At 49.9% G+C, this 21,372-nt stretch overlaps 1 protein-coding gene across 1 annotated transcript in view; it reads left to right on the forward strand.

Annotated features, from left to right (window-relative positions):
* DDX46 (DEAD-box helicase 46) overlaps positions 1 to 21,372 on the forward strand; it is a 395,525-nt gene that overhangs the window by 91,046 nt on the left and 283,107 nt on the right. The window contains exons 7-8 of the mRNA XM_082254255.1: positions 11,582 to 11,695; positions 12,838 to 13,003. Of these exons, the coding sequence (XP_082110381.1) occupies positions 11,582 to 11,695; positions 12,838 to 13,003 (280 nt within the window). The remainder of the gene's footprint in view (positions 1 to 11,581; positions 11,696 to 12,837; positions 13,004 to 21,372) is intronic.

Here is a 21,372-nt window from a genome sequence, read left to right on the forward strand (position 1 = left end):
CCTAAAGTACTCACCGGTCGCTAAGGTACTCGCCAGTCCTCCAAGGTTCTCACCTGACAGACGGTTACTCCCAGTTGCACGCTACTAAGTCGCAAGAAAGTCGCACGCTGCTCAGTCGCAGTCGCAAGTTACTCCCCCTGCAGACCTAATCCAGCTCACCACTCAGTCTCTTATAATGTCACTAGTATTTAATAGTGCTTACAGTCACAGGTCACAGTCTCAGTTCACAGTCACAGTTCCTAGTCACAGCCCACGGTTCACAATCAGTCGCAGATCACAGCCCACAGTTCCTAGTCACAGCCCACGGTTCACAATCAGTCGCAGATCACAGCCCACAGTTCACAATCAGTCGCAGATCACAGCCCACAGTTCACAATCAGTCGCAGATCACAGCCCACAGTTCACAATCAGTCACAGATCACAGCCCACAGTTCAGTCAGATCACAGCCCACAATTCACAATAAGTCACAGATCACAGCCCACAGTTCGCAGTCACAGATCACAGCCCACAGTTCGCAGTCACAGATCACAGCCCACAGATCACAGCCCACAGATCACAGCCCACAGATCACAGCCCACAGATCACAGCCCACAGATCACAGCCCACAGATCACAGCCCACAGATCACAGCCCACAGATCACAGCCCACAGATCTCAGCCCACAGATCACAGCCCACAGTTCAGTCAGATATCACAGCCCACAGTTCACAATCACAGATCACAGCCCACAGTTTACAATCACAGATCACAGCCCACAGTTCAGTCAGATATCACAGCCCACAGTTCAGTCAGATATCACAGCCCACAGTTCAGTCAGATATCACAGCCCACAGTTCAGTCAGATATCACAGCCCACAGTTCAGTCAGATATCACAGCCCACAGTTCAGTCAGATATCACAGCCCACAGTTCAGTCAGATATCACAGCCCACAGATCACAGCCCACAGATCACAGCCCACAGATCACAGCCCACAGATCACAGCCCACAGATCACAGCCCACAGATCACAGCCCACAGATCACAGCCCACAGATCACAGCCCACAGATCACAGCCCACAGTTCACAGCCCACAGTTCACAGCCCACAGTTCACAGCCCACAGTTCACAGCCCACAGTTCACAGCCCACAGTTCACAGCCCACAGTTCACAGCCCACAGTTCACAGCCCACAGTTCACAGCCCACAGTTCACAGCCCACAGTTCACAGCCCACAGTTCACAGCCCACAGTTCACAGCCCACAGTTCACAGCCCACAGTTCACAGCCCACAGTTCACAGCCCACAGTTCACAGCCCACAGTTCACAGCCCACAGTTCACAGCCCACAGTTCACAGCCCACAGTTCAGTCACAGACCACAGCCCGCAGTTCAGTCACAGACCACAGCCCGCAGTTCAGTCACAGACCACAGCCCGCAGTTCAGTCACAGACCACAGCCCGCAGTTCAGTCACAGACCACAGCCCGCAGTTCAGTCACAGACCACAGCCCGCAGTTCAGTCACAGACCACAGCCCGCAGTTCAGTCACAGACCACAGCCCGCAGTTCAGTCACAGACCACAGCCCGCAGTTCAGTCACAGACCACAGCCCGCAGTTCAGTCACAGACCACAGCCCGCAGTTCAGTCACAGACCACAGCCCGCAGTTCAGTCACAGACCACAGCCCGCAGTTCAGTCACAGACCACAGCCCGCAGTTCAGTCACAGACCACAGCCCGCAGTTCAGTCACAGACCACAGCCCGCAGTTCAGTCACAGACCACAGCCCGCAGTTCAGTCACAGACCACAGCCCGCAGTTCAGTCACAGACCACAGCCCGCAGTTCAGTCACAGACCACAGCCCGCAGTTCAGTCACAGACCACAGCCCGCAGTTCAGTCACAGACCACAGCCCGCAGTTCAGTCACAGACCACAGCCCGCAGTTCAGTCACAGACCACAGCCCGCAGTTCAGTCACAGACCACAGCCCGCAGTTCAGTCACAGACCACAGCCCGCAGTTCAGTCACAGACCACAGCCCGCAGTTCAGTCACAGACCACAGCCCGCAGTTCAGTCACAGACCACAGCCCGCAGTTCAGTCACAGACCACAGCCCGCAGTTCAGTCACAGACCACAGCCCGCAGTTCAGTCACAGACCACAGCCCGCAGTTCAGTCACAGACCACAGCCCGCAGTTCAGTCACAGACCACAGCCCGCAGTTCAGTCACAGACCACAGCCCGCAGTTCAGTCACAGACCACAGCCCGCAGTTCAGTCGCTTAGTTACCCCCCATCAGCTGATCAGTCCCCTACTCGCGTCCGGCCTCCGCTGCCACCGCCGCTCTGTCACCGGTCCCTGAGGTCCTCTGCACCCACACATGGCTTCCCTGCACGTGTCACCCGCGGCTCCTCCTTCTCATCACACACAGCTCCCTCGCTGAAGATGTTCCTATAGAGAAAAATCTAAGACAAATCAACAGGTTGCAAAAACGATGTACAAAAAAAGTATATGTCCCAGCTTTACTTCTTATGCAGAAGACTACAAAAGCCCGGTATGCCGCAGAGGAGGGTAGGCGGAGCATTAGGCTGCTAAGACCTGTTGTCAGTGCCACACTTACTAGTATTGGAGACGCCAGTTTTATTGTGTGGCCGCCAGCCAGTATTATCAGACTGACAGCAGAGCGGCTGCTGTATGGGGGCGCCAGACTGATTTGCCTCCTAAGCCCTGCCACCCAGCCCCAGTCCTGCTCATAAGACTGGCAAGTGGTGGGGACTCTCTTCGTGCAGGAGCTAGGAGGAGGCTGTTTTTTTTGTTTTTTTTTTTTCTTAATGCGGGGGCAGCTTTTTTAATGCCCCCCCTGCAAAGTGCCGCCCTAGGCCTGGGCCAAGATACAGTGTTGCCCCATCCCCGCAGTTGCTGCATCTGAGAAGCCAAGTAGTAAGCTATAGAGTGGGGAACAGCCATACCACCCTGCTCTTTACCTTGTTGAAGGGCAGATAAACTGATTTCTAGGGTTTTGTTTACGCCAAATCGGCTCCCGAAACTGAGAGTCAATACGAATAAACCACTTCCGCGGTATCCATACAGGGACGTTATTAAATAGATACAACAGTTGGGGAGCCCAAACCATCTTGATCAAATTAACCCTGCCGATAACTGATAAGGGGAGTTTACACCAAGCAGCACATTTTTCCCGAAATTTACGTAGTAGGGGGATGAGATTCAGTTTAATGAAATCCTCTGGTTCCGTTGAGACCTGAATACCCAAATCTTTAAAGGTGGAAACTATTTGAATCGCAGAGGCGCATGTCAGCAATGGGCCAGACAGTGGATCTAGGGGTAACGGAACCGATTTATCCCAATTTATAGAGAATCCCGATAGGGCACCAAAACTATTAATCATTGACATAACTGTCTTCAATGAATCCTGAGTGTCCCCCGGGTATAGCAGAGTGTCTTTGGCGTAGAGCGATATTTTATCCAAACGTGGACCTCTCTCAAAGCCAACGATCGCGGGCATATACGCAAAAGCCTCCGACAATACCCCATTAATATGGATGCGAGCCGAGCAGTGGTATGGGCATAAAGCACTCGGATCCAATTAATAAAGGAGCTACCAATTCCAAAATGTTTCAACCCCCCCCCAGATACGGCCATTCAACGCTGTCCTAGGCCTTGGCAGCGTTCAACGAGAAGATTGCCCTATTACCGGTATTTTCCACAGGTAGTTGCAAGTTTAAATATAAGCGTCGAAGGTTCTGTCGTAAAGCGAGAAGGAATGAATCCCGATTTGGTCCTTATGTACCATTTGTGGACAACCTTTGCTAACCTAGATGCTAGTATTCTGGCAAGAAGTTTGACATCAGTGGTAAGCAGTGAAATGGGCCTGTATGAATCGGGGAGAAGAGCATCCTTGCCCGGCTTTAGCAACACTACTATTATAGCTTCATTCATGAACTGCAGTAAGGACCCTGTCTGAAGTGCATGATTATACACCTTAAGCAATATTGGTAAAAGTTGCTCTGCATAGCGCCCATAGACCCCAGACGGAAGGCCATCCGCCCCGGGAGATTTCCCATTGGTAGCAAGTTTCAATGCCTCCTGTAGTTCATCCTCAGTCAGAGGGGCATCAAGCATCCCTGCAAGTTTATCAGTTTACGTTGCATAGGAGGTCTGGTGCTAGATTTATCGTTCTTGCATTGTGGGGGGAACGGGGTGCAGTAAATTTTCTATTTCTCTATCGTCCATTGACAGACGCAGCTCTTATGCTTCTTATACCATTGGGTTATGCTGCCCCCTACATGAGTAGTACTAGGCACGAAAAAAACAGTTTACCACGCCTACGGGGGCTGTCCCTATAGGCATAACCCCACACACCCTGCTCCAGCATACCAGTTTGTTTCTGCCTAGCGAAGGACTAGGACCTAGGTTTCCTGCTGGGACTTTGGTCTCAGTTTTTTTATTCTTTTAAGAATATTATGTTTTTATTTTCTTCACTAATGCAAGTTTAGTATTCAGGGGAATTCCTCCTGGTAAAATACAAGCAATTGCTGGCTGAGGTTTCGCACTGGATAATCTAGATCCTTAAGGTCTCCCAGCCTGGCCTACGAGCATGAGCAGTTTATAGTCCCACACTAGGCCTCGCCACGACAGAGCCCTGTTTTGGATGGGTATGAGCCTGCGAGTGGATGTCTTACTGGGACTTGACAACCTGGAACACTCTGAGTCGCAGCGTACTTCTCGGCTGGCAGCACCCCCTCTCGGGTGGGAGGTGGTCTGTCCAGAGCGGAGCCCACCAGGTCCATGGTATGGTGAGTAAATGCAGCCCTCCCATATCCCTTAGTGGTCTTGGGGGGACGTGGGACTACTCCGGGGATGATAGGACCTAGTACTTCCTAAAATATCCCCCTCCCCCGCCCCCCCTGCCTTTATTGCGGCTTTCACCTGGGGGGGCGCTGTTGCTGCGGCGCCTCGCGTCCTGGGGGGGGTGAAAATGGTACCTTTTTCCTGCTGGGTCTTGTAGATCCTCTGGCCTCCATTTGGGGTCCCCTGACCGCATGGCACGCAGTGGGAGCCACCATCTTTAGTGTGGGCATAGAATTTCTCCCCATTGACCTGCAGAGTTCAGCCATTTTCCCTGTGCTTCCCATTGACTTACATTGGCAGCCATTTTTGTGTAGCCTATGGAGCTACACAGGCAGCGTGACCTTTCACATTCTATCCAGACTGATAGTTTGCCAAAAGAGAAGAGCAGCGCTATCCAAAAGTTAGTATTATAGATGCTATGAGGACATCCCATAGGAAAAAGTCATGTTTATTGCAGAGAACATTGATGAAGTAAAAGTTATGTATATCTCAATCAATAAAAAAACAAATCAAACCAGTATCCATCCAGGCTGAGTCCACTGATGGTGAGAAGTGATGAACTGCAGGGCCACTGGGTGAGGAGTCCAATCACCAGGATGAGATAGAGGGAACCCTAGCCGAGCTAGGCATCCAGTTGGTGGAGCCTGGGAGCAACGCCGGACCAGCCGGTGCTCCAGTATGAGGCGCCTCCCACGATGCAGACTAGTGATTGCTGCAGTGTCAGCACTGTTATAGTGTTATCCAGGCTGATGTCCTATCCTGTGACTTTCACTTTCCTGCTGCACATATCGGCTCTGGAGGTTTCTCAAGAGAGGTGGTAAAGTACTGGGGTCTCTGTTGGCATATCCCTGCACACTCTATCTGCATACAGTGGGGATCGAAAGTTTGGGCACCCCAGGTAAAAATTTGGATTAATAAAGAAGCCAAGGAAAGATGGAAAAATCTCAAAGGCATCAAATTACAGATTAAACATTCTTATATGTCAACAAAAGTTAGATTTTATTTCCATCATTGACACTTTCAAAATTACAGAAAACAAAAAAATTGCATCTACAAAAGTTTGGGCACCCTGCAGAATTTATAGCATGCACTGCCCCCTTTGCAAGGCTGAGACCTGCCAGTGTCATGGATTGTTCTCAGTCATCGTCTGGGAAGACCAGGTGATGTCAATCTCAAAGGTTTTAAATGCCCAGACACATCTGACCTTGCCCCAACAATCAGCACCATGGGATCTTCTAAGCAGTTGTCTAGAAAACTGAAAATAGTTGACGCTCACAAAGCTGGAGAAGGCTGTAAGAAGATAGCAAAGCGTTTTCAGATGTCAATATCCTCTGTTTGGAATGTAATTAAGAAATGGCAGTCATCAGGAACAGTGGAAGTTAAAGCAAGATCTGGAAGACCAAGAAAAATATCAGACAGAACAGCTCGCAGGATTGTGAGTAAAACAATTCAAAACCCACGTTTGACTGCACGTTTCCTCCAGAAAGATCTGGCAGACACTGGAGTTGATACACTATTCCACTATAAAGAGATACTTGTACAAATGTGGTCTTAATGAAGAGTCATCAGAAGAAAACCTCTTCTATGTCCTCACCACAAAAATCAGCATTTGAACTTTGCAAATGAACATATAGACAAGCCTGATGCATTTTGGAAACAAGTTCTGTGGACCGATGAGGTTAAAGTTGATCTTTTTGGCTGGAATTAGCAAAGGTACGTTTGGAGAAAAAGGGGCACAGAATTTAATGAAAAGAATCTGTCCTACCAAATGGAACATCCTGTCTGAATCTGACATCACTTCCTGTCTCTACCTGACATCACTTCCTGTCTGTATTCAATACAGGAAGTGATGTCAGATTCAGAAAGGATGTTCCATTTGGTAGGACGGAGAGAGAAGACCATGCAGGAACTGGCGGCAGAGGAGATCTAGAGTTTTCCTCCTGTGAAGTCTGGAGATCATATGACCATCACATTGCCTCCACCTCCCTCCCTGATGGAATAGAGAAATAAAAAGAAGATTCTAGAAGTCGCCAGAGAGATCGAGGAGAGGATATGAGGAATCGCTGATCCATAGTGACAAGCTTATGCCAGGACCTGGAGGTGGATTGCCATTTGATAGTGGAGGATCACTTGATTTGGTTACAGCGCTTGATCCTTGCAATAAGGGTACGTTCTTAATACCTAGGGGAGCATGGCGGGGTGGTGAAGGCTCTTGGTGGTTGTAGCGGCCGCCCCATAGAAAGAGGGGTTTCGCCGCCAGAGATGTTCTCTTCCCCCTAGTGTGAGGGATGCTGTAGAGTAGAGCAAGAACCGCTCTTACCAGAGATAGTGATTTAGCGATCCAAGCCGAAGGGAGAAAGCTGGTATAGCCTTCTCCCACAAACATGAGATGAAACTCCTATGTTGAGTCTAAGCAAGAACTGTTTATTAAATTCCAAGACATACAGTTTTACACAGTTATGGGACACTCTCCTTAGCCTTGCCAAAGGGGGAAGGGGACAAGGAACAACCAATGGAAACTGAACATTTGTACATTGAAACAGGCTACAGATAACCTAATGAGCTTATGGTAAACAGGCAGTCTCTCCATCCACCCCCCCCCCCCCCCCCTGCGGAGAGATGTCTCCAGTCCAGACTATTGTCTGGGACAGGTTTTGGTTTGGGAGGGGGGGGCCCTGGTCAGATCCATGCAGCTTGGTCCCTGCTCTGGGTACAGTCTCGTTGGTAGTGCCCAACCTGCTTGCACCTGTAGCACTGTACCCCACTGCCGGATTGGTATCTGCGTGCCTGCGAGTTGGAGGAGTCCCCCCCCCCCTCTCTGTGGTAGGGGTGGTCCAAGATTGGTAATCCGGGGCTTGAGCATTGGTCTGAGGCTAGGTTGTTGCTGCCTGTGGCCATGGTAGTAGTGGACGGCTGTCCGTGCTGGGGAAGGTGGTCCTGCTCGAAGCCATGAATCGTGGTTCCTTCTATGGTCACAGTTTCTCTGGTAGTGTCGGAACTGTTGTTCCAATGGCACTGTACCTGGCTTTGCTGTTGGAAGTGTGGTGGTGGGCGATTGCAGGTACCTGGGCTTCTGGTTGGTGCCACTGGTCCTGGAGCAGGTCTTACGGAGGGTTGCTTCTTATGGGACACTCCCCTCAGCCTTGCCAGAGGGGGGAAGGGGAGAAGGAACAACCAATGGAAACTGAACATTTGTACATTGAAACAGGCTACAGATAACCTAATGAGCTTATGGTAAACAGGCAGTCTCTCCATACACACCCCCCTGCGGAGAGATGTCTCCAGTCCAGACCATTGTCTGTGTCATGAATCCACACAATTAGACACAGAAACAGGGTGGGGGTGGGGGGAGAAGGGCTGTAGCATTACATTACATTAACTCAATGCCATGAGTGATGCCATATTCAGCTGTTCAGAAGATGCATAAGAGGGAACATAAAAGGCAATGTCCCAAACTCATAGGAAAATTAAAAGGAAGGGGCTTACAATCCAGGGACAGGGTGATCCGTCACAAATGGTGACGGTTAGTACCGTCACAGTGGTATTTTGGTGAATGGAGGAAGATCTGTCTTGGGACTATTCCACACTATTCTAATCTTTCCATTGCCGTGAAAAAGAGACTTGCATTACCTTTGCATGCTGATTTACCAACAGGACATTTATGTTTAAGATCATACCTGATTATATTCATTTATTTGAATTGACATATTTGCTGCTCTTTTGTAATAAGAGTGTATTAGCGCTGCTAGTGCTTATATGGGCCTGGTTTATATACGCACCTTTTGGATTCTATTCAAACCTGTTCACGGTGCCCAGAAAAGAGGGCAAGGTGTGTCCAATCCTGGACCTCCAAGGCTCTGAACCACTTTGTGCTAGTGCAGCAGTTCCGAATGGAATCCATTTGGTCGGTGGTAGCGTCTTTAAAAGGGGGGGGGTTTCTGGCTTCCATTGATATCAAAGATGCATGTCTACACATCCCTAACTACGGGGGGACACCAGCGATTTCTCCACTTTGCGGAGGCAGAGGAGCATTTTCAATTTGTGGCATTACCCTTTGTTCTCGCCTCCAGAGTCTTTACCAAGGTACTGGCTCCGGTATTGGCTTTGTTGCGCTAAAAAGGGATTGCGGTCCTGGGATATCTGGATGATCTCCTATTGAGAGCAGACTCTAACTCGGCTCTGTTGGGCGACCTGTCGATTACAGTTCAGCCTTTTAAGGAATTTCGGGTGCACTATCAATTTCAAAAAATCTTCTCTGACTCCTTCAGTGAGGTTGGATTATCTGGGGCTGACTCTGGATTCTGTCTTAGCGACGGTCTTTCTTCCTCAGGAAAAAAGTCAGAAGTTGCAGCGGGCGATCCGGTTGCTGTTTGGAAACCGATCTGTCCTTCACTACGGACTTGCATGAGAGCCCTAGGTCTGATGGTATCAACCCTCGAGGCGGTTCCGTTTGCTCAGTCTCACTCGAGACCTCTGCAACAGGAGATTCCTGCCAAATGGAACAGGGATCCACAGTCTTTAGACAAAATGATACACTTGAAGTCCATTGACAGACGCAGCACCCGCCCCTCTGATATGGGGATGGTTTTGTGTCGTCTCACTGCTTGCAATGAAACTGGTATTCTGGAGCAGGGTGTGTGGGGCTATGCCTATAGGGACAGCCCCCATAGGTGTGGTGAATTTTTTTTCCTGCCTAGTACTACTCCTGTAGGGGGCAGCATAACCCAATGGTCTAAGAAGCATAAGGGCTGTGTCTGTTAATGGACTTCAGAGAAAGGGATTTTACGGTAAGTTCTTATAAAAATCCAGTGTGTTTTTTTTTTTTTTGGTCATAGGAGCCTGTAAAGCATGGCGTCTGATTCACTGATCCACTGTAAAGCTCCACGCAGCCAGTGTTTTAAAATGTGACAGCTGCAGTGGGGGATAAGAACCCCCTGCACGTTGTCATGGGAGTGCCTCTTTGGAGGGGTGGGAGGTTTGCTTAGCAACATTTTATATGTTGCACCCTAAGTACACATTTAATCACTTTACCACCGGAGGGTTTTCCTGCTTAATGTCCAGGCCACTTTTTGCAACTTGGCACTGCGCAACTTTAACTGACAATTGCGCGGTCATGCAACCCTGTACCCAAACAAAATTTACGTCCTTTTTTTTTTTCCCCACAAACGGCTTTCTTTTGGTGGTATTTGATCACCTCTGCGCTTTCCATTTTTGCGATATTAAAGCGGTTGTAAACCCGAAAAAAAAAAAAAAAAAAAACCTGCAAGACAAAGGCATAATGAGCTAGTATGCATCGCATACTTCCGTATGAAGTGATTTCGTGATTTTCCGGTAGGCTCCCGGCAAGGAAAGCTAAGGTCCCCCCCGGACCTTCAGAGCGCATGCGCCGCTCGCGTGAGCGGCTGCATGCACTGCAAATATCTCCTAAACCGTGCCGGTTTAGGAGATATTAATTGTACCTACAGGTAAGCCTTATTATAGGTTTACCTGTAGGTAAAAGGGTCAAAAAGCGGGATACTACCGCTTTAATAAAAAAAGACAGAAAATTTTGCGAAAAAAATTGACATTTTCTACTTTGACAGTTAAAAAATATCCAAAATATTCAATTTTTGTCTTATATTTAGGCCAAAATGTATTTAGCTACATGTCTTTGACAAAAAAATTCTCAATGAGTGTATTTTTAACCTCTTTAAGACCAGAAGATTTTACCCTATTCCTGACCAGGCTAGATTTTGCGAATCGGCACTGTTACTTTAACTGACAATTGCGCGGTCGTGCGATGCTGTACACAAATTCATTTTATGTCCTTTTTTTTCCCCCATGTCCTTTTTTCCCCCACAAATAGAGCTTTCTTTTAGTGGCATTTGATCACCTGTGCGATTTTTAATTTTTGAAAAAAAAAGCGACAATTTTGAAAAAAAAAAAAAAAACAATTTTCTGATATAGAACATTCCCAAAATAAATTTAAAAATCAAAATTTTTTAACATTTTAGACCAATTTGTTTTCTGCTACATATTTTTGGTAAAATCACAATAAGTGTATTTTGATTGATTTGCGCAAAAGTTATTGCGTTTACTAACTACGGGAAAGATTTGTCTTTTTTTTTTTACTAGTAATGGCGGCGAACGGCGATTTTTTTTTTTTTTTTTTTTGGGCGGGACCGCGACATTGCGGTGGACAGATCGGACCCCTAACTGACATTTTTGGGGGTACCAGTGACATTACTACAGTAATCAGTGCTATAAATATGCACTGTTACTGTAATAATGACACTGGCAGGGAAGGGGTTAACTTTATTGGTGATCTAGGGGTTAAATATATGCCTCATGCTTACTGACGTGTGTGGGGGGAGGGGGTTGTGTGACAGACACAGATCGCAGGTTCAGCTATGCTGAATCCTGTAATCTGTCACAGAGGAGATCCGCCCGCTTTGTTTACACAAGCTGGCGGATTTCCTCACTCGATCCCCGACGATCGGGGAAGAGCGGCGGTGATCACCGCCTCTCCTCCCCTGGCCCGACTCCCGCTGTGACTGGAAACAGCGGGAGCGAGCCTCCGGCAGCGCCGAGAGAGGGGAGAGTCTGGTGACTAGGTCTACGTCGCCAGATGTTAACGAGCCACTTTGCCGCAGTAGCAGCACAGTGACCAGTGGTAAAGTGGTTAATATATTGCTAAAGGTGGGGTTAGCCATTAAGATTATTTAAGAGTTTTTTTAATTTTATGTATTTGTTTTTTCTTCCACAGAAAAGTGGACCTAATGTCACAAAGGTTGTCACTGTGCTGACCACGAAAAAGGCTCAGGCTGAAACAACAAAAAAAAAAGGAGAACTCATGGAAAATGATCAAGATGCCATGGAAGTAAATGATTTTCAAGTGTTCAGACAGTTAATTCTCATTTATGGTTTTGTATGTTTGCTTGTATGCTGTCATGAAGGTGTGTCTTTCAATGACACTTAGGCAGGCCATAGATGGTGCAAATTTCTTGGTTGCAGGAAAGAAATTTGTACGATTCCACCATCAACACACAGTGCTGACGGGGAATCCCTCCTGCAGAGCAATTGTCTGCTCCTGGCTGGGGCAGTGATTATTGCTAGTGGCTATAGCAGCTGCTAGCAATCCCAAGTGAATCCGGCAGGCTGGTTGTCAATTGATCAACTTTGTCCATTTAGCCTGCCCACACACGGCTCAAACCTCCTGCCGCGGAACTCCAGGCAGTCTCCCGCCTTTGGCCAGCGATTTAAGGACACCCGTATGTGCCGTGCGATCTCCCGGGTGCCGCGGGAGACTTGGGATGTCTGCAGTCAGTGACAGAGCCACTGCTTCCTCTGCTCTCTACTGCAGCCACTGCTTCCTCCAGCAGTACCTGACGTCATGACCAGCAGCACCCGCATGGCCGGCATTACCCACCAGCAGTCTGCAAAATAAGTAGAAAAGGTATGTGCATTAGCGTGTGTAAATTGTTGCAATATGTTTTTTAATAACTAGTTGTGTTCTGTCATAATATATCGTGTCCTTGTTCATAAATTTATGAATAAGGACATGACATTTTCTGACTGCCTAAGTCATATCTGCTAGGGGTGCAACTATTCCCCCCCCCCCCCACACACACACACATAACTGTAAATATCCCATCACGTGCAGTGTTTCTGACTCCTACCACCATGACCACTTCAAATCACTGAAGTGGTTAGAGTGTTTCTTTAATATCTCTCAGAAAATGTAAACCTCTGTATACTGATCCCATTTCATTTGATCATCCTCTAGTTGTGTTAAATTAGTGCGGGGGGCGCACGCGTCAGCGTTTATTTAACTTGTATACCTTAACTATAGTATATATTTTATATGCGGCCTGAGAAGATTTCTCTACACTCAATGTGGCCCAGAGAAGTCAAAGGGTTGGACACCAACTCAAGTGTGCTGTCTGACTGAATGTAAGTAGCATGTAACTTAAGACCTGTAATCCATGCATAAGATGCAGTAAAGTGCTTTCCTTTTTGTAGTATTCTTCAGAAGAAGAAGAGGTAGACCTTCAAACTGCTCTGACTGGCTTTCAGACTAAGCAGCGCAAACTGCTGGAGCCTGTGGATCATAAAAAGATAGAATATGAACCTTACAGGAAGAACTTTTATGTGGAAGTTCCAGAGCTTGCCAAAATGACCACAGAAGGTAAAATTATCTCAGAATAAGCTATTCCCATAAACTGTGACCCTAGTTTTTATTTAGTGTTTAGTAGTATAAGTGTATGCTATGACATCTGGTTATTGTCAGTCTTTTTATGTTTTATTTGGATTTGTTTTTAATATTTCTTTCACGTACATCACAGGACACAGAACATCTTCCTTTGGAACAGGGTTGGGTACTGCCACCTACAGTTGATTGAACATTGCTAAAAAATAAACAGTCCCCCTCCTAGACATTACCCCTCTCCCAGTAGGCAGGACTTGAGATTTTTTGCCAGTGTTTGACAATGCTGGTCACTGCTGTGCAGCTCCCTGCATGATTTCTTCCAGACCCTCAAAGGTTCCAACAGTAATCAGAACGTTTTTTCCTGGATCCATTCCCATGGCTATCATCACTCAGAGGTATAATAACCAAACCACGGATCAGATGATGAGGAGGAGGACACAACACGGGAACAGCCTGTAATGTTGCCGCTCGGCCCCAGACCCTTTGTTTACGGAACCCTCTGCAATGATATATATTGCCGCCTGCTTTCCGGTAGGATGCTACATAGGTCCAGGACAGTGAACTCCAACTGGGGGATCAAGTCCTGGAAGGCTCTCTGGGCAAAGCCTGCCGTTATGGTTAATGATTGAACCCTCATGGGGGTCCTGCAGCCAAACTGATAAGTGCCCTCATGGTAGGCCTGCAGGTGACCCTATTAAAAGTGTCCCCCCCCCCCCCCCCAATTAGGTGAAGGATTCTCCCATTAGGCCTAGTGCTGAAATCTTTTCCACCGCTGATAGTGACAAGGTGTTTTTTTTTTTTTTTTTTTTCCAGCCGTGTGGTGCTTGATAGCGTTTCCATAGTTATAGTGAGGTTGAAAAAAGACACCAGTCCATCCAGTTCAACCTATGATGTGTGTGTGTGTGTGTTTGCTGCTAACCGTACATTTGTATACCCCTGTATGTTGTGGTCTTTAAGGTGCCCATCTAATAGTTTTTTTTAAAACTATCAATGCTCCCTGCTGATACCACTGCTTGTGGAAGAGAATTCCACATCCTTACTGCTCTTACAGTGAAGAACCCCCTGCGTATTTTAAGGTTAAACCGCCTTTCCTCTAGTCCTAGTGAGTGGTTACGTGTCTTATTGTATTTCCTTTCTCTGAATAGGTTTTTCCATATGCTAGGGTTGCTAGTACAATATTTGTACATTGATATCATATCCCCCCCCCCCCTCAATCGTCTCTTCTCTAGAGAGAATAGGTTCAGTGCTTGTAGTCTTCCCTCATAGCTGATGTCCTCCATTCCCCTAATTATTTTTGTTGCCCTTCTCTGGACTTTCTCCAGTTCCAGCACATCCTTCCTGAGGACCGGTGCCCAGAACTGGACAGCATACTCCAGATGTGGCCGGACCAGAGTCTTGTAGAGTGGTAGAATAATCTCTTTTTCTCTTACGTCCTCCGACAGTCGCCGCCCCTTCCCAAGTCTTCACCAATGAGTATTGACCTTTGCTCCGCAGGAGTAGCTAGGCAACAAGAATTGTTAATACAAAAGCTTTTAGCATAGACACACCCCTAGGGGCTGTCCCCTCAGTCAATACCTCCCTGCACCAGCATTCCCAACTCAGTTTGATCTTGCCTAGCTTAGGAGTAGCAGGCTTTCCTGTGCTGGGGCTTTAGTCTCAGCCTTCTACCCTTTTTGATTTTATTTCAAGTATTTTTCTTTTCTTTACTAGCTGTTTTTTTGTCAGCTTTAGTTTAGGGTTCTTCGGATGAAGATGTTCATGCGGAGCTGGGTCTCGGACTGGCCGCCCTGGATCCCAGGGCTGAGTGCCAGATGGATCCCCAGCCTGCCATCGAGCGTTCAGCTTAGGTTTGCCCTGGCACATTGAACGACCCATCCCTGTTCGCTGCAGGGATGCTGCCTGTGAGGTGGCTACCTCACTGGACGCCATGCTGCGGTCTATGGCTGCGGTCCACAAGCATCCTGGCTGCGGCACTCCCTGTCTGCCTTGATAGCGGTTTGTCGCTGGAGACGGTTCCTCACGCCATCTGGTACGGTAAGCACCTTCTGTGTGGGGACCTTCTGTGTGGGTGTCAGTCTGTGGCTGTGTAGTACCCCCCATGTCTGTGTAAATGCGGGCTCCCTGTCAGATCCCCGTATGGCTGCACTGCCTGTGGGCTGCGAGGGGGGGCCATCCTGCTCTGCTGTGAGTTATGCTCTGGGTGCAGATTTAGGTACAGACATGTGTTGTGCGGCGGCCGCTGCGGCGATCCGCCATTTTTTTGCTTATATGCTGTGACCGGCCCTGTCCCTGTACAGCGCCGTGTTTTGGCGCCATTCGCCGCCATTTTGGCGGGCCGCGCTCTTTCGAGCACATGTCGGTGCCATTTTCCTGTAGCCTCATCCCTCAGCCGAGCGGCCATGTTTGCGGAGCCTCATAGGCTATATCAGTCAGCCAGCTATTGCATCACTTCCTCTTCTCTGGGAACAGCGATCGGTGGCAGCAGCCTGTTGTGCTCTCTCCAGGTTTTTACCTTCTTTGTCCTGTCATTCCTTGCTCAGTGTTATCTATCCCTGCGGGGTCGGTGCATACAGTAATTGTGCGGTGGGCAGCGCTCGCCGTGGTGTTAAAGGGCCAGTACCTTTTTTCCTTTTCATTGTTGGGGCATGGATTCTCAGGCTAGCAAGTTTCCCCCCGCCCTGGTGGGGGACCAGGGGGCTGCTGCACCCCCCGAGGGGGCCGATCTGACCACTGTAGTGGCATCCCTAGTGTCTCAGGTGCAGATGCTGATGGCTGAACGATCCGCAAAAAGGGCCAGGTTATCCATTTCCTCTGATTCGGAGGGCGATGTGGCTGCTGTGGCTGACGTACCCTTCTCTCGGGGTCCCGCTCATCTTTGGACCTTATGGGGTCCGAGGGGGAGGTGGAGGGGGTTGATGTTTCTCCCCCTGGCTCGCCTGAAGAGCTTGCACTCATGAATGAGCTGATTGCTTCCATTAAAGATACCTTGCACCTAGAGGATGAGCCCACTCCTCCTGCTAGGGTGTCCTCTTTTGGAACGCAGAGAACTCGAAAATCAGTGCAGGTTTTTCCCTGCCCTGCGGAATTTCATCATACTGTTAATGAGCAGTGGCGCAATTTAAAGAAGCCCTTTACTGTGCCAAGTAAGTTTTTAAACTGCTTTATCCGTTTGCGCCCTCCACCGACGAGCATTGGTGTGTGGTGCCTCAGGTGGATCACGCGGTGGCCATTTTGAACAAGGCTACTGCGGTGCCTTCTGAGGATACCCCGGTTTTCCAGGACCCTACGCACAGGAGAATGGAGTCTCTTGCCCGTCATGCCTATATGGTTGCTGGTTCTATGCTGAAGCCTATTTTTGCTTCCATTATGGCGGCACAGGCTGTTGCAGATTGGACGAAGATGCTCAGGCGCATCCTGGTGGCTGATTCGGCTCCGCCTACCACGTTGGCTATGGTGGACCAGATCCATCAGGGTGTCATGTACTTGTGTGATGCGGACTTGAATTTAGCTCCCTTGGCTGCGCGCCTGTCCAGCGTGGGGATACTGAACCGTCGTCTAATATGGCTGGAAAATTGACCAATCTTCTCGCAAGACGCTGGCGGATTTTCCCTACGCGGGATCCCTCCTTTTTGGCGAGGCTTTGGATATTCTGATAAAAGGGGTTACGGGGGGCAAGAGTACTCTCCTACCCCAGTCCCACAAGCATAAGTCCTTCCGTGGTAAACGGAATTCCTCGTTTAGACCCTCTCAGGGGTCCTTTCGTGCCTTTAGGTCGCAATCCAAGGGCAAGACCTTCAAAGGCCAAGGCTCCCAGAAGAAGCCGTGGGCAGGGAAGCAGAAGTCCGGCCAGTCCGGTTCGACTTCCCATACCACTTCCGCCTGAAGGGGCGCCCTCACCCGTTTCTGGGGTGGGGGGACGTCTGCACGGTTTCCTACAACCTTGGCTGACCCGCATTCGGGACAGATGGGTTCAGGAAATCGTTCGATCTGGTTACAAGATCGAATTTCTCTCTCGGCAGATTTTTTCCCTCAAATCTTCAGCTGTCTCCGGAGTGCTTGCAGGATCTGCACCTGGCGGTGCGGGACCTGCGGGCCCAGGGGGTGGTGGTCCCGGTGCCTCATCGGGACAGATTTCGGGGGTTTTACTCCAATCTGTTCACTGTGCCCAGAAAGGAGGGCAAGGTGCGTCCGATTCTGGACTTGAAAGCTCTGAACCGCTTTGTGCGGGTTCGCAAGTTCCGCATGGAATCCCTGCGCTCAGTGGTGGCTGCCCTGAGTCCGGGGGAATTCATGGCCTCCATAGATCTGAAGGATGCGTACCTACACATCCCCATTTTCGAGGGTCACCAGAGGTACCTTCGATTCGCCATTGCGGAAGATCACTACCAATTCGTGGCGTTACCTTTCGGTCTCGCTTCGGCTCCGCGGGTTTTTACCAAGGTGCTGGCGCCGGTTCTGGCCCTGTTGCGAGCACAGGGCATTGCTGTCTTGGGGTATCTGGACGATATCCTGATAAGGTCAAACGCCAGTCAGAGCCTGGTGACCGACCTGTCCACCACGATGCGGACACTGCAGGAGTTTGGTTGGACTATAAACATTCCGAAGTCGTCTGTGTCCTTCGGTTCGTCTTCCCTACCTGGGAATGATTCTGGACTCTGTCCAAGCGAAGGTCTTCCTGCCGGAAGACAAGCTTCGGACACTTCAGGACGAGGTCAGGTCTCTCAGGGACAACCGGCACTCGTCTCTCCGGACATGCATGAGATGTCTAGATTTAATGGTCTCGGCTTTCGAGGCGATCCCCTTTGCTCAGTTTCACACGCGGGGTCTCCAAGCGGAGATTCTTGCCGAGTGGGACGGGCGGCCACAATCCCTGGATCTGCGGATCTCGTTGAGCCACAACACCAGAAGGGATCTTCTGTGGTGGCTCCAGTCCCCGGCGGTGTCGGGGGGCAAGTCTTTTCGTCCATTGTTGTGGACGGTGATCACCACGGATGCCAGCCTGTCGGGCTGGGGTGGTGTTCTGGGCGTTTTGTCCGCCCAGGGAACTTGGTCGGAGGAGGAGTCCTCCCTTCCAATCAACATTCTGGAATTGCAAGCGATAAAGCTTTGCCTTCTGCGATGGACGGCCCGGCTTCGGGGCTGTCCAGTTCGGGTTCAGACGGACAATGCCACTGCGGTGGCCTATGTCAACCATCAAGGGGGCACCAGGAGTGCCCGGCCGGCTCGGGAAGTGGCCGACATTCTGTCTTGGGCCGAGACGCATGTCCCGGCGATAACGGCAGTTCACATACCGGGGGTGGAGAACTGGCAGGCGGACTATCTGAGTCGCCAGACCCTGGACCAGGGGGAATGGTCCCTTCACCCCGATGTCTTCCAGATGTTGTGCGCGAAGTGGGGTTCTCCAGATGTGGACCTGTTCGCGTCTCATCTAAACAACAAGGTGGAAAGGTTCGTGGCAAGAACACGCGATCCTCGGGCGGACGCCTCGGACGCGTTAGTGGCGCCCTGGCATCAGTATCGTCTGATGTATGCCTTTCCCCCAATTCAACTACTGTCCAGGCTGCTTCGCAGATTGGCCTCGGAACAGCATGCGGTGATTCTGGTGGCACCGGACTGGCCTCGCCGGTCTTGGTACGCAGACCTCGTAAATCTGGCAGTCGACGCTCCGTGGCGCCTGCCGCTTCGGGAAGACCGTCTGTCTCAAGGGCCGATATTCCATCCTGCTTTACAGTCGCTGGCTTTAACGGCCTGGCTGTTGAAAGCCAGGTCCTGAAGGATAGGGGTCTCTACCCTGAGGTCATTCCCACTTTGATCAAGGCTAGAAAAGCCTCTTCGGGGAAAATTTACTACCGTACTTGGAAAGCATACTTTGCCTGGTGTGAGTCCAGGGGGTATTCCCCTCGTTCATACTCGGTGTCGAGAGTGTTGGCTTTCCTCCAAACTGGAGTAGACCAGCGTTTGGCGTTGGCCACGATTAAGGGCCAGATTTCTGCGCTGGCCGTTCTCTTTCAACGCCCTGTGGCGTCTAATTCATTGGTTAGCACCTTTGTTCAGGGGGTGCGACATTTGGCCCCTCCTAGGAGGGAACCTTTGCCTCCATGGGACTTGAACTTGGTTCCGTCCGTGTTACAACAGGCTCCCTTTGAAAAGATCAGGGAGATCTCGTTGTCTCTGTTGTCCAAGAAGGTTGCCTTTTTGGTGGCGATCACTCGGCTCGCAGGGTGTCGGAGCTGGCGGCTTTGTCCTGCAGCTCTCCCTACCTGGTGATTCACAGGGATAAGGTGGTCTTGCGACCTAACCCATCCTTTCTTCCGAAAAGGATCTCGGAGTTTCACCTTAATGAAGACATTGTCTTGCCTTCGCTCTGCGCGAAGCCTACGCATCCGAAGGAGGTTGCCTTACATTCCTTGGATGTTGTCCGGGCGATCAGGGTTTACCTGTCGTCCACTAAATCTTTTCGCAAGTCTGATTCCCTCTTTGTCCTTCCTGAGGGACCTCGGAAGGGCATGGCGGCGTCGGCTGCGACCATCGCCAAATGGATCAGACAGACCATTGAGCAAGCCTATGCCTTGAAGGGGAAGGTTCCTCCCTTCCCTGTGAAGGCGCACTCTACCAGATCTCTGAGTACGTCTTGGGCTTACCGTCATCAGGCTTCTGTGGCCCAGGTGTGTAAGGCAGCGACTTGGTCATCCGTTCACACCTTCTCAAAATGGATGTTCAGGCATCGGCCGATGCCTCCTTTGGCCGTAAAGTTCTCAGTGCGGCAGTTTCTTAGGGACCCTTGTTTTTTTTTTTTTTTTTTTGGGCCCTTGGTTATTGGGGTGTTTTACCCCTGGGTTACTTGTTTTTCCTGGGTTGTTGCTCCTGTTGAGCATGTGTTCCTGTTGCCCGGGTGGTTCTCTTACTGTGGTAAGGTTCCTTTCTCTGATGTGGGTACTGCGTTGCTTGATATGCGGCTGCGTCTCCCACCCCTCATGTCTACACTGCTTTGGGACATCCCATTGGTGAAGACTTGGGAAGGGGCGGCGACTGTCGGAGGACGTAAGAGAAAACGGAATTTTTGTAAAATTTAACGCCCCCGCCCCTCTTTTGGGGTTTTTGTGTACTCTTACTGCTATGCTACCAAACTGAGTTGGGAATGCTGGTGCAGGGAGGTATTGACTAGTGGGACAGCCCCTAGGGGTGTGTCTATGCTAAAAGCTTTTGTATTAACAATTCTTGTTGCCTAGCTACTCCTGAGGAGCAAAGGTCAATACCCATTGGTGAAGACTTGGGAAGGGGCGGCGACTGTCGGAGGACTCAGAGAAAGGAATTTTACGGTAAGATTTTACAAAAATTCCGTTATTTCTGGAGGGAATCCCCTTTTCTCTTACGTCCTCCGACAGTCGCCGCCTCCTCTAAGTCATCACTGTTGGGTATTGACTTCCGCTCCGCAGGAGTAGCTAGGCATAAGACTTAGTCAAAAGAACAAAGGCATTTGCATATACACACCCATGGGGGCTGTCCCATCTGGTCAATACCCCCCTGCAGTGACCACTCCCAACTCAGTTTTAATCTGCCTAGCGTCAGGGGTAGTTAGGCTTCCCTGTGCTGGGGCTACAGTCTCAGCCTATCTAATCTTTTTTTTTTTTTATTAGATTTTCTTTTGAAAATGTCAGTTTTTTCTTACTTTACTAGCTGTTTATTTTGTCAGCTTTAGTTTTAGTCGATTCTTCTGATGAAGATGGATCATGCGGTGCTGGGATTCGGACTGACCGCCCTTGTTCTCCAGGGCAGAGGGTCAGATGGACCCCAGCCCGCCATTGAGCGTTCAGCTATGGTTCGCCCTGGCACTATGAACGACCCATCCCTGTTCGCAGCAGGGATGCAGCCGTGAGGTGGCTACCTCACAGGACACATCTGCGATGCTGCAGTGTCATGTCCCTGGCAAACGGCACTCCCTGTCATATGAGGACAGCGGCTTTCCGTTCATAGAGGCACCCCACGTCGTCTGGTACAGGTAAGTACTTGTGTGGTGCCTCTGTCTGGGGTGGCAGTCCTGTGTTGCGGTGTGTCCCCCATGTCTGTGCCTGTGTGACTCCCTGATGCGGTCCCTGCGGGGATCGCTTGTGCATGCGCTGCGGTGCTGTATGTTTTTTGGGGGTCCCCTTCCCTGTGTCACTTCAGTGCTTGTTGGGGGTGCAGACTGTGTGTGTGGCGGCCGCAGCGGGGTAAAACCGCGCGGTCCGCCATTTTAGGTATGGGCAGGCATGTTTGGCTTCTCTATGGGCAATCTACATGCTGTTTTTGGCGCCATCCGCCCCCATTTTGCGGTAGACGAACGATCGTTCCGACCGCATGTCCGGCGG

Source organism: Pelophylax lessonae (genome assembly GCF_965119305.1).
Source record: "Pelophylax lessonae genome assembly, chromosome: 4".
In the NCBI taxonomy this organism is placed as follows: domain Eukaryota; kingdom Metazoa; phylum Chordata; class Amphibia; order Anura; family Ranidae; genus Pelophylax; species Pelophylax lessonae.